Below are 27,544 nucleotides of genomic sequence, written 5' to 3'. Positions count from 1 at the left end.
GGTGAGTAATGTCGAATTAAATATACATGAATTCAACATGGTGAACAGTTAGAAGAATTTGCATAACAGAGGCACTTGTCCAGTATGTGTGTAATGTTCTGGCATTGGTTTGCATTTCATACTAACCAATTTGCATGTGTGCAGAAAAAGTATAAAAAACAATTCTACATGATTGTCAATTAATATTCAAATGAACTACAGAATAATGAATGTCTGAGCTGAGATATGAGTTAATGTAATTTACATATGAGCTATCTTTGTTAATCAAAGTGTAGCTATATATGAAAATATATCAACGTTTAATGAATGTTAAAAATACATTATTCCTTTCTGATAACCCTTTATACGATCTGATAAACTAAGCAATTCATTACACATTCCTAACTGCACACTTTGCCATTTGAATGCCTCTTAAACATAAGGTAAGAGTGGTGGTGTTTAAAGTAGGACCTCTTTTGTGGATGTGATCTCTTTGATGCCGCAAAACATATCAAAGGATTGTTAAAAGTGTAATAGTGCAAAACGGTGCAAAAGTCTACAAAGATGTGATGATGACAGTGCAAAGTTAACGATTGGTTTTCTACTGTTTTGTCTGGCTGACATGACACGTGTTTTTTGTCTTTTTTTGCTGGGTGACTAAAATCGGAGCAACATTTTTTTTTCTTTCAACAGAAGAAGCACACAGATATTTGATGATCACTCAAAAACATTGGTACACACAACTTTAGCACACAAAAAAGCGTATTTACAGCACAGGCACAAACCGAAAATAGGCACACAAATTACAACACAGTAACCAGTCAAAGATACTGAGCTACATAAGGCTTGACAACAAAACTTCCTCAGTGCTACATCTATGCTGAGTTTTGTGATGTACAGGTTGTCACTGTCACACCCATTTAAAAAGACTAAGTAATACACACAACAATGCTACAGCACTATCAGGTGGGTGATCGGCCATTATGGGTCATACACATAGTGGTTGGGACACCATGGTTCATAACACAAACTGACTCTGTTGGTTGTCTGCTCCGGTGCTGTCGCTGGGTCTCTATAAACATATAAAAAACAATAACATAAATAAATTATTACACAAATTATGTATAATGGTGGAAATGATGGCGATGATGAATACCTCTGCGAGAGGCGAGAGGCGAGACATGACACTAGCTTGGAGAGTAAAGAAAATGTGCTCCGTTAGTTCCTCATGGTAAACATCCGGTTTACCATGTTTTTCCCATGCTTAGCCAAGGCATCAGACAACGGTGTACTGTTTGTGTGCAGAGGTCACACTCTGAGTCGGTTAATAAACATGCCCGGTCATGCTGCGTGTTACACGTTGATGTACAGTAGTTCGGTCATTGTCATGCGTTTGTAAACTTTGCGTCATGCTCTCTCAGTCCCCTCGTTTTTGTACACTCTCTTTGACCCCGACACAGGTAAACAGAGGGTCGAACAACAGTTCAAAGTACTAGCTGTAAGCCAGTGGGAAAGGAAAGATGTACAGTATGCATGTGCTGGTGAATAAAAACGGAGTCTAAGCGCTAGTTGTGTATAAAATTTATTTCATGCAAGGACTTATATTTACATATTTTATTTTAATACTTTTCTGTTGCATAAATGGAAAATACATGCATGTACCTTTCCCCAAGTAGACCCACATCCCATGCTGTGTCGCATTGTACTTTTTTCCCCCCACTTGAATTGCATGAGAATAGAATTCATCTCCATCTTCACATCAAATCTTCACAAGGTTTTTTTTTCTTAAATATATAACGTCCATTAATTACCACAAGAGACATGACTCAAAAAGTAAAACTCTGCTCTCTCAGAATAAAAACAACACTTAAATGAGTTGCAGTACTTATATCTTCTTCTAGAAATGAACACTTCTGATCATTTTTTCTTTTAAAGTGCCCTAAAATAATTGTGCATACTTCTTTTGGGACAAAAACAGTATTGACGTTTTAAATCAATAGAAATAGATACTGCCGCAGCCAGTGTGTCATCTTGTAACTCGATATATACAGCTATATATAACAGCTTTGTCCCTTTTTTTGTAAACAATTTGTGCTTTTATCATACAAACAATCTTGATATGAGGAATATAAAATTAGTATTTTCATTTATTTATTTATGCTTGGAGCTTAGGGTTAAATCCTAGTGTTTGTGGAGTTGTGTTACGATAATAACCAGTTTACTGTGATTTAAGGTACGAGGATGGTGTAAAAAGTGCACCTTATAAATAAAGCTTACCTTACACTGTTATGAGCATGATATAAAGTGTATTGATGCTACACTGAGAGGACTTATGTTACATCATGTCAATAATAACTCACTTTTACTTTGCCTCACCAGGTATAAAGGCACCATTGTTTTAAATGCCTTAATTTAGGCATCACAGCAGTAATAGAAGTTGCTGCAGACTACGGATACTGTTTAAAAACTAATAACTACCAGTAAATATATTTGTATAAAAACTATTTATGCTCATAACAGCATTTGTTGGTTTTATAACAGATTGTTCAAGTCAAATTATGCTAGTTTAGTTGGAGGCCCCAGCTAAATGAATGCAAAAAAAAATAAAATATGAATTTAGGGAAAGGCAAAGAATGGCAGCTACATAAAAATCTCTGCTATGACTGAGTCTCTTGTAAAGCTGTCTCAAAATGCATAACAAACGACAAAGCTTTAGAAGTCTTTGAAAGAAAAAAGCTTTTTTTTTTTCTTACAGGTACTGCGATACAGTTAGCTTCTTGTTGAACATAATTTCTCATGCAGTTCATGCAAATGAACAAAAGTTCTGCTAACATTAAACTTATTCTTCACTACTATGATAGGAATCGTCATCATCTCCATATTGCATTGGACACCATGAGCATCATTTTGACTGTTTTTTTTCGCGGATAACATTGAGCTTTGTCTGGTTTGCACTTTCAGAATGATAACGTCTCTACTTTGCAACGTACAAAGCACTTAAGAGAAGGTCCCTTAACAGCTGGTAGTGGGATCTTTTGGATATGTTTCAGAGCCATGTATTGTTAATGTCCAGCATATTATTAGCAGGGGTTACATCTTATGAAAGACTCTTTCACAAAGTTGTAAAAAGCAGATGATAAAAGTTATTGGCAAAAGAGTGAGATCAAAAGCAACAGAGCAACAGGCAATGATGTAAACACAGGGAAAGAGTGGGGTTAGCCTGTGGTAGAAGTAGAACAGTGCTTTGTCTACAAGTGAGGTGACCCATGCAGAGTGGCATGTGCCAATGTTTTCTAGTCTAGGATAGGATGACACACCCAAGGAGAACACTTGGGAACGCTGAGTATTAGACACAGTTAAGGTACAGTTTTCCAGAAAAAGAATGAAATAAAAATGGAAAAAAACAAGAGTGAAGGCAAGTGTAAAAGCAAAATTTGACAGGTAAGATAAGGAGGAGTGTTGACTGGCCTTCCAATGTCATTGTGTCTGCTACTCAACCATGCTACATAATGGATGGGATGGGAGAATGTGAGTGCTGCATTAGACAGGGTGGGCTGCAGGGCAGGGCGGACACTGAGGACACTCCAGAGGCGTCCCCGCTCATGCCAGACATGCTGTTAAGGCTCCAAGGCTTTTCATAACCTTTAGTTGAAAAACAGAGAACGTTCTGAGTACACTTCAGCACTGAATCCATGACACTGTTTTGGTTGCTCCTCACTGGTTATACTACACCTGTTGCTTTCTTGTTTTTGTCTCCAAAGAAACAGGTCAACACAGACTTGCGACAGATTATTATTCTCCATGCATTGAGAGCATCAGGAGTACAGCATGCACCGGGTGGTACTGGAATGGATCGGAGTATAACACCATAACAGACTCTAAAAAGGTAGGCACCTCAGGCAGAGAATGTATTCTCAGCTACAGGTAGAATTTCAAACCGCACGCCATGTACTATTGATGTGCTGGTTGGACTCACGTGAGTGAGAGAGGAATGTTTTTGAAGATTAGCAATATTACATTAAGTACAAAGGGTTTAACCCAAGTATTAAAACGTAAATTAAGTAGATTAGAATGTGGCTTTTAATAACATAAATAATAACATTTGACAATATCTATTTGTGTTGTGCTCCTTCACCATACTGATAGCACCCATCAGCAAGACACTTCATGCACCGTTATGGTCAAGAGCAATGTACTCATAATTCAGGATCCTGCATTAAATACATTTACATACATGGCACTCACGCAAGACATAAATACTGTCTTATACGACAACACATTCTAGATCGTATAAATCTCGAAAATAGCTTTCTTTCTTGTAAATAAATAGGGGTATTACATTATGCATGGTATCAAAAAATATAATATGTAGATGTGGACAAATACTATTGACATTTGTGATGATTGTGCTTGGCCTTAACAGATGTTAGTGTGACACTAAATATATATACAGTTCCCAAAGGGATGATAGAAGAGAAGCAGCTGCTGTGAAAGCGTGTAATAAGAGGCTTGTTGTTGTGTTTGTGTGTATGTGTGTGTGTGCCTGTGGAAAACTGAGGCGTAACACTCAGCAAAGAGGGAAAAAAAGAGCGTGTCCTGTCTACGGTCTACAGGGTGTCAGTGTCTTACAGGGGCCTGTGATTGGCTGTTACTGTACGTACCCCTCCTCACTCTGCCCCCTGTGTGGTTGGGGCGTTCAGCAGTGGTGACCAAGAAGCAGGGCCGCTCCCTCTCGCTGGGGCTGAAGATTTCCTCCGGAGATGTGGCCTGGTCTATATGAGGGCAATCTTCATTAGCCAGCGCTGCGTTAGCTGCCTCTCCGTTCAACTTTGAATCTTAGAAGAAAACAATTTAAGAAGAAAAATCAGGTTGGAATACGTGACTACTACTACATACAGAACAGCTGTTGTCTAATGTTTGCCTCGCACTCTGCTGTCCACCATGAGGCTGTGTTTTCATTTTTATTTATTTCTTTCTTAGCAAGAAATACTGAAAAGATACTCGCCTGATTTATATGAAACTGGCAAAGGAACAACCCATTCAATATCAGAGCAGATCCCAATCATGGGGCAAATTATCTTTCATTTTCGTTAACATTGCAAGATTGGGCATGTATCCTTGGTGGATGACTGCATTCTTCTGAGCACTCTTCTGGTTTTACATGTTTTTTTTTAGCATCATTTGTATCAAAGGTCAATTTATCTTGAGGAATTCAAGAGTAATTCAAGTGACTCCTGCGTCTACTTGCATGTTCTTGACATTACAAGTACATGGTGATTACAGACCCTTAGTTAGTCTTTAACGACAGGCGGAGTGAATCACTGTATTAATAATTGCAAAATCAATATCAAGATTACTCAGGGTCTGCCTCAATCTCTCTATTCTCTATCCAAAGTCAAACTTGTTTTTCATCACATATTTTATTGATTGTTTTCTGTGGGAAACTCATTTATTTAATCTCATGCTTGAATCATCAGCTGATTGAAGCGTGGAATAAACGCTAAACAATGAAACAGCTGAGTGGTGATGAGGCTGCATCAAGAGGAGTGATGAGACAACACAGAATGCAGAATTATTTGTTTTTCTTACCTTGAAACTTTAGCTCGAAAACGTCGTCATGGGGTATTGGGCTCGGTTGTAGGGAGCTGACACTTGACTTACAGAAGTTTGGAGAACCTGGTTGTGGGGCACGGATATGCCGGTTCTTCTTCTTTGGTAGTTTCTGTTTTGCCATGGCCAGAGAGTAATACATTCCAAAGTTGTTGACAATCACAGGGACGGGCATGGCGATGGTCAGCACGCCCGACAAGGCGCACAGGGCTCCGACCAGCATACCAGAGGTCGTCTGAGGGTACATGTCGCCATAGCCGAGGGTCGTCATGGTCACCACAGCCCACCAGAATCCGATCGGGATGTTCTTGAAGTGCGTGTGCTCACTGGCTCGAGGGTCGTTGGGGTTAGCTCCAATCCGTTCAGCGTAGTAGATCATAGTAGCAAAGATGAGGACACCAAGGGCGAGGAAGATGATGAGGAGCAGGAACTCGTTGGTGCTGGCTCTCAACGTGTGGCCCAGCACCCTCAGTCCTACAAAGTGACGCGTCAGCTTGAAGATACGCAGGATCCGAACGAATCGGACAACTCTCAGGAAACCTAGCACGTCCTTAGCTGCCTGGGAGGAGAGCCCGCTGAGGCCGACCTCCAGGTAGAACGGCAGGATGGCCACAAAGTCGATGATGTTCAGGGCGTTCCGAATGAAGTCACATTTATTTGGACAGAAAGTTATTCTCATTAGAAATTCAAAAGTGAACCACACCACACAGACGCCTTCGATGTAGGTGAGGTAGAGCGCAGTCTCAGTCTCCTGGTATGTGCGCACCACTGTCACGTTGTCCACCACCTCCTCCTCTGTGCGGTTGATGATGGGGTTGAAGGCCTCGTGGGTCTCCAGACAGAAGGTGGTGATGGACACCAGAATAAAGAAGAGCGAGGCCAGTGCCACCCACTGAGCAGGACATGGGGGAGAGATAGAGGGGAGGTAAGAGGGAGAAGGTAGGGAGGGGGAAGAAGGACAGAGGAGCACAGTAATTCATGCAATGTAATCAAGCTGAACGCCTTGCAGCCATTCATAGCACAACACAATGCAATTCAATCTATTATCAGAGACAATCTGACAGTGACTGTGACATCGAAACACTCTCTCAACCCCCACTCCCTCTCTTTGCGACTCTATGCGTGCTGATTGAGAAATGTCATTGTAAAAGGGACAATCAATGCATGCTCTTGCTTCTCATCCCCCTGCTGTACCTCAAGGTCATGGCATTTTCAAGGGGTTGCCACATTATAATTACAAAGAGCCAGCAGCAGCAGCAGCAGGAGGAGACAGGACATTAACCCACATGACTACATTTAGCTGGGGCTCTTCCCTTCATTACAGAAGGTGTTCCCTACACAAGGTCATACAATCCGGGTGATCAACTCTTGGGACATGTGGTGAGTTGAGAGGCTTGCTGAGCTGATGAGAACCTTGTATGATACATTTCCCTCAATGGAAAACGTGTACTTTAGCTTTCATTATGTATTGATTGGATGATCACATTTCATCATATTTAGGCTCTGATATGTCTGATGCAAACTACATGGGTGTAACAGATACAGTATTCTCTCCTGGGTATTGATTGCTACCCTCATGTTATCCTGCTCCTCAAACTGCTTTAACTGTGTTTGCTGAAGTTGTAATGTCAAAAAAACGCAGGGCTTATAGGGCTGGCAACATACAGATATATATCAAAATCATGATTTGAGACGAGATATCGTCTTTGAAATTATGATATTGTAATATCGCAAAAGTATCTCTTCCTTGTTTTAAAGTTAAGTTATGTTGACAGTTAAGACTGTTTTAGCTGTTCTATTATTGGTCTTTACCCACTAGGTCAATAGAGAACCGCAGTGACGCGTCCTAAAACCCGGAAGTAAACTTCTTCCGGTTCCTTCGACAAAAATGCAATGCAATTTCTCCATAGGATTTTGGAAAATAGCTTGAAATAAGGTCTGTGGTTGACACACATTTAAGAGACGGATCACGTTTTGTCTACCCATCTTTTATAATTTTCGAATCATAAATCTATCGATCATAAATCTATCGATTAGATTTATGATTAGAAAATTATAAAAGTAGGGTAGACATGTGGAGATTACCCGGCTGAACAAAACGTGATCTGTCTCTTAAATGTGTGTCAACCACAGACCTTATTTCAAGCTATTTTCCAAAATCCTATGGAGAAATTGCATTGTAAGGAACCGGAAGAAGTTTACTTCTGGGTTTTAGGACGCGTCACTGTGGTTCTCTATACATCCACCTTGCGTATGATTATTTATCCATAAATGATTGGGCAATTATTTTGTGAAAGCACCAACAGTCAACCCTACAATATTGTGGCAATATCGATTCCAAGGTATATGATCAGAAGTATTGGGATATCATAATCGGAGGTCAATTGAGCTTATTAATTATCCTTTTAAATAAAACAATTCGATCAATATCAGCTTTTAGATGCATGAAGATGTCTTCATAAGAGAAGGACGATTTATTGTGCTGCTCAAACTAATGCACTGCCTTGTTAATAGCAGGGAGGAGTATTATCAGGAGGTCTGTGCACAAGGACGTCTAACATGAATTCCACTGAGCAAAGGAAGCACAGTGTCTTATTCACAGCGTTTCACCAAGGCAGGCAGGCAGCACCAGATATAAAACAGGCCTCATCATAACATCTCATCACTGGCCATTCATCGCATTGTGCTGAGGAAATCACTGCTGCTTAAGAATGTCTGCTTCCCATCCGTGATCGCATGGTGGTCTGCAGGGAGGCTGTGTGTTAGCAGAGACTGCAGCACGCTGACTGACTTCTGTTCTGTCAGCAGGGCTGTCCTCTCTGTTCAGAGAGACGACTCACGCTGAGCAAAGAGGACGCAGTTTAGACCGAGAAGGAGACTTGTTGCAATTTACAGTATGGCATGTGAATGACTCGTTCAATCCTCTTTGAATTCGATACAAAATGTCCGACTTTTAAACATACAGTACAGATAGATAATGTGGAGATTTAATATTTCAATGCAGTCGGATACATTTTAATTTTTTTTAAAGCTGTTCCTTTATCGAGTTAAAGATATTCCATTTGTGTTGGTACAGTGAGAGAGAAAGAGGCATGAGTACAGTGTATCTAGTGTTTTATTGGATTGCATAATATTGTTGTTTTGTCCACCCCCTCTATAACATGTACTGTCCAAAATAACACATTCTAGACTATAATACAATCAAATTCAACCACATTGGAAAACTAACTAAATCAATGGCTATATTACCAGCTGAGCAAAGTGGGTAACTGTGCCTGGCCCATAAAAGCTGCAGGTTTATTGTCAACTAATCTATCTAAATGTAAATAGATCATACTCCTAAATAAGTTTAACTAAGTCACATCAAAAGGTTAATAACACAGCTCCTTTCCTATTGATTTAATATAGCCCTGCCAATGCCTTATCAATACAGCATTAACAGAAATGTTATGTATACTGACAGAAGATTTGATATGATAATCCATTGAGCGTTCATTGTTTTGTAATTGCACAAAAAATAAATTGGCAACAACTTTGATAATAATTGGGAAAATGCCCCAAAATCAACTGTCTCTACCTTCTACATTAATAATTATTGTTGGTCTACTAGTTTTCAATGACTGTAAACTGAATCTATTTTGTTTTTAGACTGACAAATCAAGCTATTTAAATAAGTCAACATGACATTTTGAAATAAATAATAGATTAGTGCTCTTGGTATTTTATTCTTCCAGCCTATTTACATCAATTAGCAGGGGAACTGGAAAACAAACATCACCCTTGCTGCCAGCAGTGTGATAAAGCCTCGTATATGTCGAGCCTCCTGACACCTGACTGGCTCTGAACATCCCGCTCTTCAAACTGTTAAACAAACGTGATCGCCTCTTCCAGTAAATTGTGTCTCTTTGTGACAGATAGCAACAGTGTGGCCTGGAGGGAGGGTGACAGGCGGAGGATTTGTTTGCTTCTTATTGGCTAATTCTCACTGTTGCCGGCAACCCACTGGCCTACAGTGATATGCAGGGAAAGGGTTTTCCACTGATGTATCCACTGTGAATAGAGTCTGTAATTAACTCTGGGGCCACTTATAATTAATCTTCTTGCCTGTCTTGGTGGAGCTCTGTCAATCTTCGCTCTGCTTTGTATTGCTCACTGCTAAATGTGGAACACATCAGGGGAGTATTCAGCTTCGGGAAATGTCCCTGCATGCACACTGAAAAAGTGTGTGTGTGTTGATTTTACTGCTTTCACTAATGCTTTCTTTAGTGAGAACATGTCAATACAGTTTACACCTGCTGGATGGGGCCCAGTAACTAATTACACATATCAGTGCTACATCTGTTAAACCAGCAGGCAGCACAGCGGTCTTTGTAGGGGGCAGTGGCCTAAAAAACAAACAAAGAGTCAGAAGGTGTAAAGTATGGAGCTATATCAGTCATACGTTTTGATCATTCAAAAAAATGTATTTGAAAGTTCAAGTTTTTATCCTGAACTTACTTAAAATACAATGATGTATTCAAAATAAAAATAAGTATTTGAAAAAAATTGTCAGGTTGAATATTATTTTTTATTCAGTTCAGTTGAATAAAATATTTATTTTCGTATTTCACTTTTATACATATTTTGAAGTCCCTCCCTTTCCGGTGGACCTCCATGGGACCTTATTTCGGAAAAGGGTTATGTATTGAAGTCAATGGCGAGAGAAAAGTTATGTTTCGATCCCGTTTGAATTGTGCCATGAATTACACATATGATGTTTGTCAATCTTAAAAAATCATTTCCAAGTAAAAAAAGTCACAGTTTGTCGTAAAACTGTGAAGTTACACTTATTTGTGTGTGAAACCGCTCAATGAACTACATCTCTGGTCTCGCACAGTACACGTCACCAACACCAGAATGAGGTGAAAAGTATTAAAGGAGGTGGAAATCATTACACATCTGGGCTTGTTGAGAGCTGCTATTACACAAAAGGGGAGTTAGTCGGTTCCGTAAGAGCCAGCATGCGGGACCGGCTGTACAATGTTTCTGTGAGTGTTAAACGAGTGTAATGTGTAACGTTAATGTCAGCTAGCTAACATTAGATAACAAGGTACACTCTCGTGTTTTGTTTTAGCAACTAGTTTTCTGTGTACCTTGTCCTTGCCAACACTAATGTTATCCACAGCATACACAGCGATCACGCAGTTCTTAACGAGAAAACCAGTTTCTGAAACAAAACACAGGAGTGTAGCTGGTTAGCTAATGTTAGCTAGCTGACATTAACGTTACACATTACACTCGTTTAACACTCACCTCGGCTCTTATGGAACCGACTAACTCCCCTTTTGTGTTTATACAGCTCTCAACATGCCCAGACGTGTAGTGATTTTCTCCTCGTTTAATACTTTTCGCCTCATTCTGAAAGAAAGAGGTGAAATGTGCTAACGTGATGGCCAGCTTGGTGTTGGTGACGTGTGTTGTGCGAGACCAGAGATGTAGTTCATTGAGCGGTTTCACACAAAAAAGTGTTACTTCACAGTTTTACGACAATCGTTTTTTTTTTACTTGCAAAATTATCTTTTAAATTGACAAACATCATATGTGTAATCCATGGCACAATTCAAACAGGATCGAAAGATAATCTTTCTCTCGCCATTGACTTCAATACATAGCCCCCACCTAGTGTCAGTTAATTTTATGTCATATATTTTGTTGATCTTCTGTCTTTTGCCTATAGGCTATTGCTCTGCTGGATCGATTGTGACCTCGGTGATGAGTGTCTGTGTTTTCCTTATATTTACAGTCTATGGTGTTTTAATGCTGAAGCATTACGGGTGTTGTTATTGCTAAGTATTACTTTGTGATGGTGCCCTTTACCCCATGTATTAAGGTGCGTTACAATAAGACATCCCCAAGCTGTGTACGCCTTCAGATCTTTTTTCACTTTCAGATCTTTTTTTCTCGCTTTCAGATCTTTTTTTCTTTCGCTTTCAAACTTGCTTGGTGCTAGTGGAGCCTCGTGGAGCCTCGCAGCGACAGAGGCACCCTCCGCAAGATGAGGCCCCCTCCGCAAGGTGAGGCCCCACGCAGTCTGCATGATCGGCCTGTAGGGAGGGACGGCCCTGGTAATAGCTCACTTCAGGCCGTGATATATGCTCATTATATCACAGCGGGGTTGAACCACGCCCCTTAGCTGTGATATAATGAGCATATACCACGGCCTGTCGTGAGCTATTGCTTAAATATATGCCGTTAAAAACTGCAATATATACCTGGCTGCTTAATCCTCAGAACTGTTACAGGATGTGTATTTTGTAAATTGTATAACTTTTTATTTTATTATATAACTTTTTTTTTACTTTAATACTTTTTTATGCATATATCTGTAACATAGGCTATGTAACATTAAGCTGTCAGTGGCTCTTTTTCTGCTGTAACAACGTACATTTCCCCTCTGTGGGACTATAAAGGTATTCTGATTCTGATCTGATTCTGACGATGCTCAACAGCTCGCTTAACAGAACTTTGACGCTGGTATCAGTTTTGTTTACCACCAATCACGGGAGTATTGTGTATAGAATGTGTTGAGTTATATTTCTCGCGCTACCTAATATCCATGAAGGCAACATGACAGAGGGAGGCCTGTCACTCAGGATGCCAAACTACTCTTTGGTAAGCCCCGCCCCCCAAGCAACATTAGGGCCAAACATTTGAAAGCGAAAAAAAAAGATCTGAAAGTGAAAAAAGATCTGAAAGTGAAAAAAGATCTGAAAGTGAAAAAAGATCTGAAAGTGAAAAAAGATCTGAAAGCGAAAAAAAAATTGAAACCTGAAAAAACAAGATTTGAAAAAAAACAAAACAAGGATTCAAATATCAAAATATGTATAAAAGTGAAATATGAAAATAAATATTTTATTCAAAAGAATTGCTGAACTGAATCAAAAATAATATTCAACCTGAAAAATTATTTCAAATACTTATTTTTATTTTGAATACATCATTGTATTTTTCGAAGTTCAGGATAAAAACTTGAACTTTCAAATAAATTGTATTTTTTTGAATGATCAAAACGTATGACCCTGATATAGCTCCATAGTAAAGTCATTTCATTGTCACCGTAGAGGCATTACACCCAGATGGAAAAGTGCCCATAACATTGACCAACCCAATTTTTGTCTGGAGGTCTACCACTAAAATCCTGATGGTGCCAAATATCTGGTTTCCTAGTGTATCTAACCTATTTAACCACAAGGCAGCCTGGGATTGTCCTGAAAATATCAATCCAAAAACTGATGACAGCCACAATCATTCTTTAGCCCTCCCTGTGAAATTGAGGAGGAGGGAGTCATGATTTGCATGTAAATGATTTTGACATATGAGCTCTTTGGTTGATTTTCACGCCCCCCCCCCCCCTCTCTGTACAGTCACTTCACTGTTGTGAACCTCTTTAAACCTCCTATATATAGCCATCCATCTTTGTGTCACAATCAAAAGACAAAGGCAGTCAAATACACTAGGGCTGCAACCATTAGTCGTCTAAAAGTAATCCCCAACTAAATGTTTTCACAATTGATTTATGGTAAATTAATTTTTCATTGAAAATGTAATTAAAAAGCTTTAGCTTCTCTAATATCGACAATTACTGATTTCGTTTGGTGAATATCATATTTAAGTGAATATATTTGAATTCTGTTGAAACAAAACATTTGAAGTCAACACCTTGGACTTTGATAAACTGGGAAGCACACTTTTCATCATTGTCTGACTTTGTACACCAAACAATTCATTTCGAAAATGACCAGATAAATCGATAATTGACATAGGCCTACTCAAGTTGCTCCCCTAATTACAACTAAATTGTTCTCGTAATGCAACTTTGAAAGTTATGACATTTGCGTTTTTGTTTTACCACAGAATGTTCCCATGACAACTCCTAATGAAGTTTCAGATCTTTGGTTCGATGAGAAAAACTACTTAAATGCAACTCACCCTTGCATATTTAGAGGAGTAAGGGTCCTCAAACAGAGCCCAGACGTGTCTCTGCCACCGGCTCCACAGGCTTCCACTCCGGGCATCGTGAGTGTCTCCCTGCGCCAGCCTCCTTGTCATTTCATCCACATCCTCCTCGCCATGCTCCAGATCTGGCTCCGCGTCATCGTTCACCAGGTCCAACAGGCCCCCCCCCGCCGAAACTATCAAGGGCCTCCTCTGCCTCCCGGTGCTGGCGATAGTTCATCCAGCAGCATGGCTCCACGTCTGTCTCATCAATGCCCCAGAAAGCCAGCTCCTCCTCATAGAGGGGCCCGCAGACATCAGCCGGGCAGTGCAGTTTACCTGTCCTGTAATAATTAAGGATATGTGCAAACACGCCAGGGTGGCGGTCGAAGAAAAATTCGTCGATCTTGGCATCATAGTCAAAGTGGTTAGGGGCATCAGGCTCGGCTAACTGGGATAAGGTCGTGCCAGGTAGGGTACGCAGGGTGCTGCGGTATGTCTGATGTCTGATCCCTCCCACGTTTATCACAATGCGATCCTTGTCGTCGCTCAGGCCCATTGCGTCCCTTAGGCATTTCTCCAATAAGTTCCCTTCATCGCAAAGGTAAGTCTAGGAGTGAAACCATGCACCACAGGGATCTCACTGATGGAAACTATTACACAAATGAGGCTCAGAACAACCTGTCGTTTCTCACCAACTAATAAAGAAATCGTGGCTGCTTGACACGCACCTGGCTACATCCACTCTAAACCCTGTGGTTTATACAGGTCTGTCATGCAACTGCAGACGCTTATAGCTGCCGGACTCACTGGAGGATATGAAATCCAAAAATCATTGCAGCCAACGGCAGTACCCTAAGAATGGACGTCACATAGTCTGTAAATCCAAGATGTCGAAATAAAAGCACTAACGCTGACACATCTCCCCCCCGCCAGCAGAACACATCCAGCTCATTGCACTCCCCAAGTTGCGGTAATTGATCAGATCACTGCTGAGCTTCTTTGTGACTTTCACAGCAAGGTGACTGCGGTGGTGCTGAGCGGACAGCGCCTTCACAGCCTCCTCTGTTGCTGCCTACAGACTCACCTCCTTCACACCGACGCTCAGTAACGACACAGCTCTTTGTCTCAGCACAAAGATGCTCCCCAGATCAGGAACTTTCCCTTTCCTCCATGCACTGCTGATGAAGAAAAATACACCCACAGCCTGAAGGGAGGCAAACGCTGCTTTCTGTGCTGCGTGGTTAAACAAAAAAAATGAGAGTCAGAGATGAGAGGACGACAAGCCTCCTAAAAAACGCCCAAACTGCCTGTTTATTCACACCGTGCCCAGCTCTCCTCTCAGATCACATGTAGCATGCCCAGTGGACCCTGCGTTTGTTAAACCCCGCTGTCAAGTCCTCAAATTAAAGCTGTTGCAGCAGGTGTCATTGCTGCCCAATTTTTCTCACTTAACGTCGTCGCTCGGAGGGTTATGGTCGGTGGACGTCTGTCACAGTCAGGAGGGACTTATCGCATGCACAGCTGGTTGGAGAAGGTGTGACCCTGGAGCCATGCACGCGCAGATCCGCCCATACCATCAAAAGAGTCTGATCATAATGTTTCCTTATACAGTAGCTCCGTGATTTATGGATGTGAGATGCAGACCCGTGTTGAAAGTCTGCATGTGCAGGTCGCTGCACCAACTGTGGAAATATTTTGAAGCAAAAAGTTGAGAAAATTATTTTTGTTTTTGCACAACTCTTTTGTGTTGCCTGGTCTGTAGCTTGTAATCGTTAGCCTCCACCTGTGTTTAAAGTGCCAGCAGAGGGCGCCCTTAGTCACTTAGTCATTTGTACTCCCCTTTTGTATGCCTGTTAAATAAAAAATATGAAACACAAGCAAAGTGATGGAAGAAGTACTCAGATTTCTAACTTAGTAAAAGTAACAATACTACATTGAAAAGTAATTTGTTACAAGTACAATTCCTGCACTCAAAATCTTACTTAAGTAAAAGTTAAAAAGTATCAGCATCAAAGCAAATTTAAAGTAGCAAAAAAATGCTCCTTATGCTTAATGGCCAATTTCAGAATCTAAATATATTGAGTTACCCCATTATTATTATTGTTTTTTTTTTTTACAGCTGGTAAAGGTAGAGCTAATTTGAATAACTGTATACTGCTGCTGGATATATTAACCTATAAAGTCAAAGTTGATTTAATAATTGATTTTGTTTTTTTATTAGCTAATAATTTAAACCTAAAAGGTCAAACCTGTCAAATAAGTTTTGTGTAGTAAAAAGTTCAATATTGGCTTCTAAAATGTAGTTGAGAAGAAGTAAAATAGTAAGCTGAAAATACTCAGGTAAACTACAAGTACCTCAAAATGATGCTTTACTTGAGTAAATGTACTTTCTATCCACCACTCCATAACCATAAGGGGACAACATTTGAATGTTTTTTGTAAAATGAGTCATTACATCAGATTTTTCTTATGAAATAAAATCCTGTGCCAAGATGTCTTATTTCTATACATATTTGATGTCGATTTTGTCTTTTAAAACTGGTTTAATAATTCAAATGGACTGTGGATTTCACTTCCTTCCTTTCTTTCTGTCCACTCATTCCCCCATTGAGAGTCAAGGGAGGTTTTGTCCTATTCTCACCATAACCCATTTTTAAAGTTGCAGAGGAACAAAGTAGGGCTCTCAGTGTTGTTCCCTCTGCCTTCTTCTCCTCCTGTCCTCTTCCCTCGGTGGGCAGTTCCCGGTCTCGGTTTTCAATCTTCATTATCAAGGAGGAGTTAGCAACACAGAGGCGCTTATACCCAGCCGGCCTGAATAAAACCTGGCAGAGACAGAGACTGTGTGATCCGGGACAGTAGACTGACCTCACAGTGTGTTTGATTTGCAAAAGGACGAATTGGTAAAAACTGGCAACATGGTTGTGGCAGGCTGCACGAAATGCATCAAATACATGTTATTTTTCTTTAACTTTATTTTCTGGGTGAGTTGAACATATTTTACTTTGGATTTCTATTCTGTTTGTTCTTTTATTGTCTGAGTTGCTTTCTTTTAACTTGTTCTGTTCTCCCTGTTAAGGCTAATAGTCTATTAAGCTCAGAGTTTAAGGTTAATAAATGATACATTCTGGAGAGTTTCCTGCCCTGCTGTACTAATTATGCTGATGTGACATTCAGCATCAATAGGAGAGGCACAGCACAAACCTTGTCCAGGCTGGAGTGGTAACGCGCTTCATCAGAAACGTATTTTCTGCATGACCGAGTGGCAGGGCAAGGTGGCTGAGATCAGCACTTCACACTGGTTGGGCTTCAGTCTGTCACTGCTGGGATAAAACAGTTTTTTTCCTCACATTAACTCTGCTTTAGATCAATCGTTTCAGTTCATTAACTTGTGTTCATATTATTGAAACACTCCAAACACTGATTTCTGAAGTTGTTTCCGATGAAACACTGAACTAAACTTCCTTCAATATTGGACCGTTTCTTGTTTTTTAACTAAGTCTTGTTCTCCTCAGACATGTGAAGAGGGAGATTGAACAGGACTAAAAGGGCTTCTGGGGGAGGGGGGCGGCTGTTTTTCCTCTTGTCATTTCCTTTGTTCCTACCTGGTCACCAGACTCATTTAGTGCCTTTGAAGCTTTTAAAGAGCTCAGGAAACACCTCCTGCATTGGTGTATTTTTTATTTATTTGTTGTTTTGACCATCCAGATTGATCTGAGATTTGTTTTCTAAAAAGTTATGTCACCAACAAGGGACTTGCCACAGTTGTTCCTAATGCATGTCTGTATTTTACACTTCGTTACATCATATCAGACTTCCTGCAGATGTTAACTTCACCCTTTACCCACTGAATGGATCACTTGTTTGTGAATTTCCATTTGAGTTTGCCCGTACAGAACAGTCGTCTTTTTTTAGACAAGTCACCATATCCTGGACATGCCGCACTTGATGGAGTGTTTCCTCTGTTGGTTTTGCCGCTGTGCCTGTCATTGTGAAAACCATGAGCCCTCTCTTCCTTGTTTTGCTATTTTTCATGTCGAGGATTGAGTTTCCTGTTTCTTTGAGAACAATGGAGTGCAGAATAAATGTGCAGATATGTCTTGATATAAACATAGAAGAAATCGACAGCATGTGAACAATATATGGCCCTGATCCTTCAGTAGTTATGCTCCATCAGCTTTTACAAGATAACAGTTTATCAGGATGTTTCTGCCTTAATGGATGTGAAGTAGAGGAGAGATCAAGAGGGATACAGTTGAACAACAAAGTTCTTGAGTTGGTTTAAACAATGTGGTGCTGACGTGGTCTGTGCTGTAGGTCAGCGAGGTGTCAGGATGTCCTCTCATCACTAGAGGACAGTTCACTGCTGAACACAGAGACGCTTTAGCAGAAAGGTTTGAACACTGATTTGATCTTAGGAGAGTCAGGCCTTGTACGTTCTCTCTTGATGGGTCTTTTTTTCAAGTCTAAAAAATTGATAACTACAGGTTGGTTTTAATATTCATGCTAACGTCTCTCTTGAATATCAAAGTGAAGAAACATGAAAGAAAATCAATTAAAACCTTCTCTCTCTTTGGGACAGCTGGCCGGAGGTGTGATCTTAGCAGTGGCCCTGTGGCTCCGCCATGACAGTCAGACCAGCAACCTCCTCATCCTGCAGTTTGAAGGCCAACAGGCTCCGGGCACCTTCTACATCAGTGAGTATTCAACACCCCGAGAAACGCATCACAACCACTCCAAACACGAGAAGAAGTTTCTCTTTTCACCCTCACATCAACGTTCAACCTTCCATTACTTTATTCATTTTTAATGTTGGGAAAGCTGTTCATATTTACCACTTCAATTTGAAATGTTCACTGAGTGGAGTACCAGGTTAGAGAAACAAACAGGGTGCAACAAAATAAACAACGTCTTTTAAAATATAACAGTCAACTACAACAGAACATTAAAAGAATACCATACATGTAAACTCCTCCTAACATTACTGGATTCAAGTCCTTACAAGATAAGTGTTTACTTCAGGGCTACTATATGCAGCCTCCTGTGACTTGCCTGGTCACCTTCCTACTTCCTTCCTATTTCCTCAGAAGCGTGTGTCCTCTGTGAGACACTAGATATGCTTCCTTGCAAGGTCCTTGGTAATTATGTCCTTGTTCCTTGTCGTCAGGAAGCTCACTGTTACCAGAGTGATGCAATTTACCTAATTGACAGAAAATACCTGTCTTTCACACTCAGCTGGATCCAGTCCACAAATAGTAACAGTGGTGTGACGTCTGAGAGAAGACCAGGAGACAGGACCTGCGTAGAGGTATCACCTCAGTGTTTTTACTCAGCTGTCCCTCCGATCACTGCATACTGTAGGTGATGTTCTCTAACTCAGATACAAAAATATGTTTATGACTTCAGCTTCAAACTCCTTTCTTGAGAGAGGGCCAGATGTTTCAGACAGATGTTGAGACATGTGGGCTCTTGTGCATAAACAAAGCTTTTATGTGCCTACTGTCGCTCGCACTTTAAACTATCTGAACCTGAGGAATTCTAAGAGGTTCTGTATTAATACATGTTTTGATGTCTTTGTAAACTAATTCAGGGATTTGGGCCTCAGATTTTGGCTCACATCATGTATTAAAGTCATAAATCATCATCATGTTTCCTTTGCTGCCAGACTTTGGCCCTAAAACCTGCAATACACGATGTGAACATATCAAAGGTCCCTCATCTCGGTGTATTGTGGTGGTGAACTCTAGTGAGCCCATTAATTTACATTTGGGCTCCTGCTGCACTCCCATACTTACCCCTCAGTAAGTATACAGAGCGAATGCGAGCCCGTGCTTTTTATAGAGGAATAGCACACTCGTGATTTTAAAGGCAGGGCGGCAAGAGAGGCCCACCCAGACGAGATCAAGGGACTGTTTCTTTTTTTTTTAACCCTCCCTTGAACATACGCCCTTGAATAATTCAAATAACCTTGTACATCTGCACATTGCCCTTCAAATTAGAGTTTGGAGTGGATGTTTTTAGCACACTGGCACACCAAAGTGGTATTTATGTAAGGCTGAAAATATACATACTCCCACCTCTTAACCAGCGGCTGAAATCGGTGGCAGTTGTCAGGAGTCTGGTGGGGTTAGGGCTCCAGCCGCTCAAACTCTAGGAGCTGCAGAAAGGCTGACAGATTTTGTTACACAAGCTCTTTCAGTACCTTACACTGTATGTGTAATGCAGAGCCTCGGCCTGAAGGACTTTTCTGCAATATTTCATAGCCCAAAGTGCTAAACTAGAAGGATGCAGTGTGAGGAAACAGTTTGACAGAAAAATGTTGTGTGTCTTTGTACACAAAAGCAAAACATTACTCTGAAGTCTCACAGATACTGGAACAAGCTTAATCCAAACATGACATTTCTAACATCTCCCACATGGAAATGGCAATAAACAAAGACATTTGGGGTTTTAAAGTCATATATGTTGCCTCGTTAGCTTAATGTATCAATAAAAAAGCTGTATATTAAAATTCAAACAGCTGTACTCTGATTCTCTCTCATTTCATGCAACTGCTTTCCCTGTCTTTACATCAACTGACACTTTACTGATTCCTACTCTTTAACTTGAAGTACTTTACCTCATATCTAAAGAAAAGGTTCATATTTATGAAAATGTGCTTATTCGCTTTACTGTCAAGAAATTAATGAGGAGTATTCCACTCTCATGTTTGTACTTTAAACCTTAAAAGTAAAACAACGTTGACACAAAGAAAATGTTCTTGTATGATAAATGTGTCACCATTTGTCATAGTTTCAGAGTAATATGTCGGTAGTTGGTTGGACATTTGGTACTTGCCGTCATTCAAATAAATTAAATCAGCTTAAAGTAAATGTTTGGTTGTTGTTCTGACTTGTTCCCATTCTGTAGTTAATTTTTCCAATTAGTCCCAAACCACATGAATGCAGCAAAAACGCCCATATCTTGCAATGGTTAGAAAATCAGAAATGATTAAAGTATCTGTCATGTGTTTTGGATTCGCTCCAAAATGTAATTGGTGCTTGCTTAGCCAATGCTGCACCATCCCACCAAGTTTCATGAAATCTGGCCTGTATTTTATTTTCTGTCATCCGGCCTAAAACATAATGTACTTGGCAGAGATAAAAACGTTTGTCTATTCCTTTAAGCTATAGAAGCGTTACTGCTACAAAGCAACTATTTACAGTACACATTCTTCAATGATGTCTGAGTTGTCAATGGGTTAAACTTTAAAGACACAGTAAGGTGGGCTATAGACATACTGTAGCTTTAACTGAGAGTATATTCGCTGCAGGAAGTCAACTGTGTCAACAGGAAATGCATATATGGAGCCTTTTTTATATATTTAATCTTCTACTCAACATGTATTCAGTGACACACAGTATGATTGTGTTCATCTTAGTTCATTGGTGTCATGCTCTGACAGTGTGAACAAGACTCCTGGCTCTTTGTTTAAGATACTGGATGAGAAAAGTCCGAGCGGTGCTTTTAGATGGTCCTAACCTCCCCCTCTTCCCCCTCGAGATTACACTGGGAAACAAGAAATAAATGAACTTCCCCAGTGGAATAAGATTGCCCGTCTCCCTGAAAGTCCCTATGGCCTTCAAACCTCAAAGGGTGTTGTCATAGTAATGGCAGGCAGTGGAAATAATGGCTGCTTTGCCGCATTGCTGGGTAACTGGCCCTGGTAGCCGTTTCTCACTACAACAAAACCTGAGAGAGAAAGAGAGGAGGGGGATAAAGCAGGAGGGGTGTTGATTAGAGACATACAGAGTTGAAAGTGTAGATGTAGGTGATGTGTGCGGTACAGCAGGAGTCAGGATCTCTTCCCGGGCCTGTCTGTCGCTCTCTGTCAGGATACTTTAGAGCCTGCGTGTGTTTCGTTCGCCTGTGAGTAAGTATAGAAACCCAGAAACAGACCCCCCCCCCCCCCCCGCGCACCGTCTTCCTAAAAGTATCCACATCCTTCACTTGAGTCATAGCAACGATACTTTACCTACTGTCAGGTAGTTATTTGGGGGAATGAAACTGCTGCAACATAAATGTATATTCATAGTTTTCTCCAATCCTGCTTTTTTATGTGAAATATTGATTATCTAAATGATATCAAGTGATGAGAGGAAATACGAGATAAAAGGCCCCGACTAGCTTTCATGTAAGAGGCCAACATTGTTAGAACCAATCTAATCTTTAACAATGTATTTTGTAATTCTATTTTTTTGTACTTATGTTGATTTTATTTTTGTAAAAACCAAACCCCTGTGCATTATCAGAAGGAAATGTAAGACCTGTTTTAATCATGTGTGTTTTATTGTAGAGAGATATTAGTTTATAAGCTTTAATCATTGTTTTTTTTTAATTATTTTTGTAAAAGGCTCCATTTTTGTAAATAATGTGTTTATTTAATTGATCAGTCCTACTTTTATTTATTTATTTTTACACTTTTTTATTTCTGTGTGAACAATAGCGGCCTTTACTTGAAATTGAAAAGTAACTAGTGAAGTAAGAAATAACTCGAAAATGTCCACATCTCAAATTTGTACATGAATCTGAACACATTTGATTATCTGTCACCGCTGGCCGTAGGGATTTTACATTTAATGAGTTTTAATGTTCAAGGTGTGAGGTTGCTGCGTCATTAGATTATTCAAAGCAAACTGTAACCGCTCTGAAACTTCATCACCTTCAGGTAATTTATTCATGCAGGTTATTGATTGTATTAATTCCTTTTGGAGCAGAGCCAGCCAACCTCTAACCTCACTGCACCAAAAGAAAAAGATCAGAGGAGTTAGTCATTTGGTCTCTTAATATATGCAACAGTCTGCAGTCTTTACAGCAGTTGACAACACATTTCACATGTTTCCCATCTGCAGGAAATTAGATATAAATAGCCACTAATGAATTCCTTCATGTCACCAAGTGCGTCCTTGTTCTACAACAGATATTTCATTCCAGCTTGACTCCGTCCTGAACGTTTTCCTTTAAGTGTAAACATAATCCAGACCTCTGCTGTAACTGGAGCTTTATTTCTCTTCATTGACTTTTTCCTGCAACATGACTACCTGAACTGGAGCTTGTTGCACACGGCTGTGCCTTTTAAAGTCATGGAAACTGTATTTTTGTCATCACTATGTATAACAGCCAAAACATCGCTCAACCTCCGAGTGTAAATGTGTTTACACTTCTCTTTATTTCAGTTTAATCACACCATGATGAGCGTGTATACGTGGGTGGGCGACTGTATATTCACGTGGGTCCCCCTCTTTCCTGGGGAAGAATAATGCTTGGGGGCAGAGGTCACAGCAGAGGGGGTTGTGGGTAAGGCATTTCGTGGCCTGACAGCTGAACAGAGTCAGCTCTTACTCAGTATCCTGGGGTCGTTTTGCTTCAGGATGTCGATAGTGTCATGTCATCCTACAGGGAAGGCAAGGAAATCATGCAGGAAGTCCATTACCAAACAAAACTTGGATCAATGATCAGCACACTGCTCTGACACTGCTGCCCCCTAGTGGTGCTGAGGACACATTGCCGCCATGATGAGATACATTTATTTTACATTATTATGTTTCTGTGTTTCCAGGTGTGTACATACTGATAGCTGTGGGGGCTGTGATGATGCTTGTGGGCTTCCTCGGTTGTTACGGTGCCATTCAGGAATCTCAGTGCCTGTTGGGGACTGTGAGTATTTCTCTTTTATCCAGCAGGAAATTGTTGTTTTTGTTTAAATAAATAATCTTTTCCCCTTTATTTTCTTTCTTTAGTTCTTCTTCTTTTTGATTATCCTCTTCGCTTGTGAAGTGGCTGCAGCGATGTGGGGTTTCATGAACAAGGACACGGTAAGCAACACAAACTCCACTGAATCTTTGATGTATCCATTGATTTTCCACCTCTGCGCTCCTGTGAACCTGCTCTGTTTGTTTTCCTGTCTCTGACACTCAGATCTCTAAGGAACTGATCAATTTCTACGACTCTGCATACATCAAAGCTGTGGACGTCTCCGGCTCTCCCAGCAAAGACTCTGCCATCAAGGTGCTGGAGGTTTTCCACTCTACGGTACGTCACTCAACATCACTTTACGGATATTTTGTAACATGTATAAGTGAAATTATTATTTTGATCATGCTATATGTTCCTATGTCTCCCCTTCAGCTCGACTGCTGCGGTAAAGGAGACGACACCGCTCTGTTCAAACAAGTCGTCGGCACCTTGTGTCCCAGAAAGACTCAGGAAGATTTTCTGAAATCTCAGGTATGCTTAAAACATTTTCACAATACCTGGTACAGAAATGGTTTTCGTTGGTGAATGTCTACCCTCCCGGAAATACATTTCACGTTTATTTATTAGCAACTTTAGAAAGAGATACATTTATGGTTTTGTGAAATAGCAAGGATCTGGTTGGTTGAAAAAGGGAAAATATGTTGATTACCTTTAATGTAGTAGTAGTAGTAGTAGTAGTAGTAGTAGTAGTAGTAGTAGTAGTAGTAGTAGTAGTAGTAGTAGTAGTAGTAGTAGTAGTAGTAGTAGTAGTAGTAGTAGTAGTAGTATCGTGGCCAATAATAAAATATCAACTTATGAAACAATTTGACAATTTTTTCCAGTTAGTTTACTATAAATAAATCTTCAGGAAGAACAAACTAGGCAATGTTTTAAATGCATAAGCAGTACTGCTCTTTGGCCATATTGTTTTTTTTTACACTGTCTGATATTTAATTCACTATAGTTGCCAAGAATAGAAATTCCTTTCTGATTAGTTTATTGATTAGTTTTGTCCATTTACATTTCCAGAAGATGTTCTACACATCAAATATTTTGATTATTATGCAAAAATTAGATAACTTTACACAGTGCAAATGGCCTAATTTGACACTGTGTTAATGTTGTATTATTTTAATACATACCGAAATATGAACATTATGATCCAGTGTTAAAAATAAAAACTCAGCATTTACCTCAAGACTGTCACAAATGTATTTATTTTAATGTTATTGTCAACAATGTTTATATGATGCTGAAAGTTGGAACAGATACAGAGATTATTATTAAGCAGTTACACGTATTGACATGAATGTTTAAAAAGACAACTGTTCACAACTACTTTATTTGCTTTATGTAAATAATCTTACAGTAATATAAAAGATAACAGAACACTTCACATTTCACTCAAAACATCACATTTTTCCTGCCTATGTATTCTTGGTAAATGTAACCCCGTATTGAGTTGGAGCTATATTCAACCAAAAGCAGCAAAGCAAGACTTTTATCCTTTTCCACTCCTGGCTTCTATTTATGTTTCTTATAGATAACATAATTATTACATCATTAATTATTCAGAGTCATGCGGTCAGAAGCTGCTGAAATTCAGCCCATTGTTTTGACAGCAGACGCAGCTCTCCATTACATGGGCTCCCGTACAGTGTGTGTACAGTGTGAGGGGTAAACACTTGTCATTTATCCGAGTGTCACGCTCAACTTTTTTATTTCTGTGTCCTCCCAGAGCTGTCACTATAAGCTGATCGAGCTGTTCTCAGAGAAGCTCTACCTGATCGGTCTGGCTGCCTTGGTGGTTGCTGTTATCATGGTGAGTGTCAGACTGGACATGTGACGGATATTTCACACAGCTGCAGTGTGAAAAGGCTCAGATCATGGCCAACGTCCCTGAAACATTACTGCTTTTATCAGCTTTGATCAGGTCGTAGTTTATTATTTAAACTAATCAATCATTTGATCCAAATATCAGCTGTTTTGATATTCGTTAAAGTAATTTTAAAAGCAGAAATTGCTATTTTCATCCTCTCAAATATGGATATTTTCATACTTTTTGTTTTATATCATATTAAATTGAATATCTTTGGTTTTTTGACTGATAAGACATTTATACACATCGCCCTGGACTGTGTAAACTTGAATGGACCTTTTTCAATATTTTCTGACATTTTATAGATTAAATTAATTAATTCTTATTAAAAGAATAAATGAATCCAGAAAATAATTGGCATATTCATCATTAGTGGAAATAATCATCTATTGAAGCCCTAAAGGTTAAACCTTGTGAATTAAGTCATTCTGTCCTTTTCCCATGTAGATCTTCGAGATGATCTTCACCATGGTGCTGTGCTGCGGCATCCGGAACAGCCCGGGGGTTTATTAGAAGTCCATCCAACAGGCAACATCAGCCTTAATGGGATTCTTTATCATTTGTTCTATGCATCACCTCCTCCTCCTTATGAATATGACACGACAAGATGGATACCTCTCTTTTTTTATTCTAGATTAGAAAATACAACTTGCTTTTAATATTTCTTATCCATCGAAACTCACATTTTCTACTTAATAATGTAGCTTCTCTAAGTCAGATGTTCTTAATTTATCACACAACGATTCATATTAATCTTTTATATGTACGGTATGTTGTGAAATATTTCGATGAGGTCATAATGCTGTTTTTACGGATGTATAAATTGTATATATACTTGTCGTATGTTAATAACACTAAGGAGGGTGCATGTATTCCCTGATTGATTGTTTGTTAGAATATAATTTGAGCTCATGTACCGTCTTACTCTAATGATTTTCAGGAAGTTAACCTGTGAGTTTTTTAGTTGACTGTCTCTTCCTTGTGTCTAGTGAACCATCTTCATACTTGTGAAACACCCGTCCTTAAATAAACAGTCTTCTTACTCAACCTGTTTTTTAATAATGCGAATAAATTGTCATTTTTATTTTCCTTGCTGAAGTACACACATTGGTTTTTCACAGGGTTTCATTTTGCTTGTGACTCCGAAAGATGAAGCAAATTCTTTTTTTACATCTACAAAATGAAATACACATAATCAGAGAGGAAATTAAACTTCTCAGATTATCTAATTCTAATCATTTTAAAGGCATATGGGGCAAAACTATGAAAAGAGGGAGCAAGGAAAAGAGAAAAAGAAGGAGAAGAGAGAAGAGAAGCTCCCTCTTGTGGGAACTTTGGAATTTAAGCCTTTCCAGACCATTTACATGCGCAAGAAAGGGACAACCCAAAAGAGCATAATAGGGCCCTTTAAACCTTCACAAAGGCCTTGAGTATGTTGCCGTGTGTCACCACAGGGGGGCAGTGAGTGTCATATCAACGCCCTTCTTGCTCAATCAGCACAACATTTCTCCCAGCAGCACATTTGAATATTATAAACACTCAACAGACTTGTATTTCTGGCCTTGTGGCATCGCATCGGACACACCCAGCACACTCAGTGTTTGTTCTGCTCACAGGTTCACTTTCTCATCAGAGGTCACACAGCTCTCAGGTACTGAAGATTGAGTTCTAACTAGTATTCAGGATACTCAGAATTAAAGTACATTAACACACAATACACAAAAGCTGAACTTCTCTCGTTTTCTCTTTATCTTCCAGGCTAGACTTAATACCGGTGTATGAAGAAGGATTGAGAACATTTCTTCAGTAAAAGAAGCAAAATGACAGTTTAAAAATAATGTGTTACAAATAAAAGTCCTTAAATCCAAATGTTACCTGGATTAATTATTGTGTTGGTTTTGCACACAATTTAATAATACACAAACAAAACAGATAACAAATAAAAAAGTGCAGGAAGAGGAAAAATCACAATTTTATGTAAAAGACAAGATCAATATGCAAACAATTGCTTCAATTCAATACAAACTAGCATCAAGTAATCCCCATGCATAATGATAATAATAATAATATGTTGTTAATAATAATAATAATAATTATTATTATTTTATTGACATTTTATTGTACATATTAATTTCAATCAATCAATGTTTATTTATATAGCCCAATATCACAAATGTTACATTTGTCTCAGTGGACTTCACAGTTTGTACAGAATATCAGTATGACAATACGACACCCTCTGTCCTTAGACCCTCACATCGTACAAGGAAAAACTTCCAAAGAAAACCCCACAGTTTAAAGGGGAAAATGGGAGAAACCTCAGGGAGA

At 39.5% G+C, this 27,544-nt stretch overlaps 2 protein-coding genes across 2 annotated transcripts; one reads left to right on the top strand and one right to left on the bottom strand.

The window, feature by feature from the left end:
* Positions 1-1,525: 1,525 nt before the first annotated feature.
* On the bottom strand, positions 1,526-15,122 carry kcnc1b (potassium voltage-gated channel, Shaw-related subfamily, member 1b). The gene is given in 5 exon segments (XM_034142046.1): positions 1,526-3,621; positions 4,641-4,814; positions 5,569-6,481; positions 13,558-13,743; positions 13,745-15,122. Coding segments are annotated over 5 exon segments (1,791 nt in total). The 5' UTR covers positions 14,123-15,122; the 3' UTR covers positions 1,526-3,481.
* Positions 15,123-16,330: 1,208 nt separating this feature from the next.
* LOC117491928 (CD81 antigen-like) lies at positions 16,331-26,272 on the top strand. Its single transcript, XM_034142072.1, has 8 exons — positions 16,331-16,547; positions 18,146-18,260; positions 23,162-23,259; positions 23,343-23,417; positions 23,521-23,634; positions 23,731-23,829; positions 25,076-25,159; positions 25,664-26,272. Exons 1-8 carry the CDS (start codon positions 16,482-16,484, stop codon positions 25,727-25,729), a joined length of 717 nt encoding a protein of 238 aa, XP_033997963.1. The 5' UTR covers positions 16,331-16,481; the 3' UTR covers positions 25,730-26,272.
* The last annotated feature ends 1,272 nt before the right edge of the window (positions 26,273-27,544 follow it).

Source organism: Trematomus bernacchii, unplaced genomic scaffold (assembly GCF_902827165.1).
Source record: "Trematomus bernacchii unplaced genomic scaffold, fTreBer1.1, whole genome shotgun sequence".
Classification (NCBI taxonomy): Eukaryota; Metazoa; Chordata; class Actinopteri; order Perciformes; family Nototheniidae; genus Trematomus; species Trematomus bernacchii.
This window is presented reverse-complemented; position numbering and strand designations above follow the sequence as displayed.

Coding starts and splice junctions, on each gene's coding strand:
- LOC117491928 (XM_034142072.1), top strand. CDS start 16,482: ATGGTTGTGGCAGGCTGCACGAAATGCATCAAATACATGTTATTTTTC. Junction 23,418..23,520: donor GTTTCATGAACAAGGACACG/GTAAGCAACACA, acceptor TCTGACACTCAG/ATCTCTAAGGAACTGATCAA. Junction 25,160..25,663: donor TGGTGGTTGCTGTTATCATG/GTGAGTGTCAGA, acceptor TTTCCCATGTAG/ATCTTCGAGATGATCTTCAC.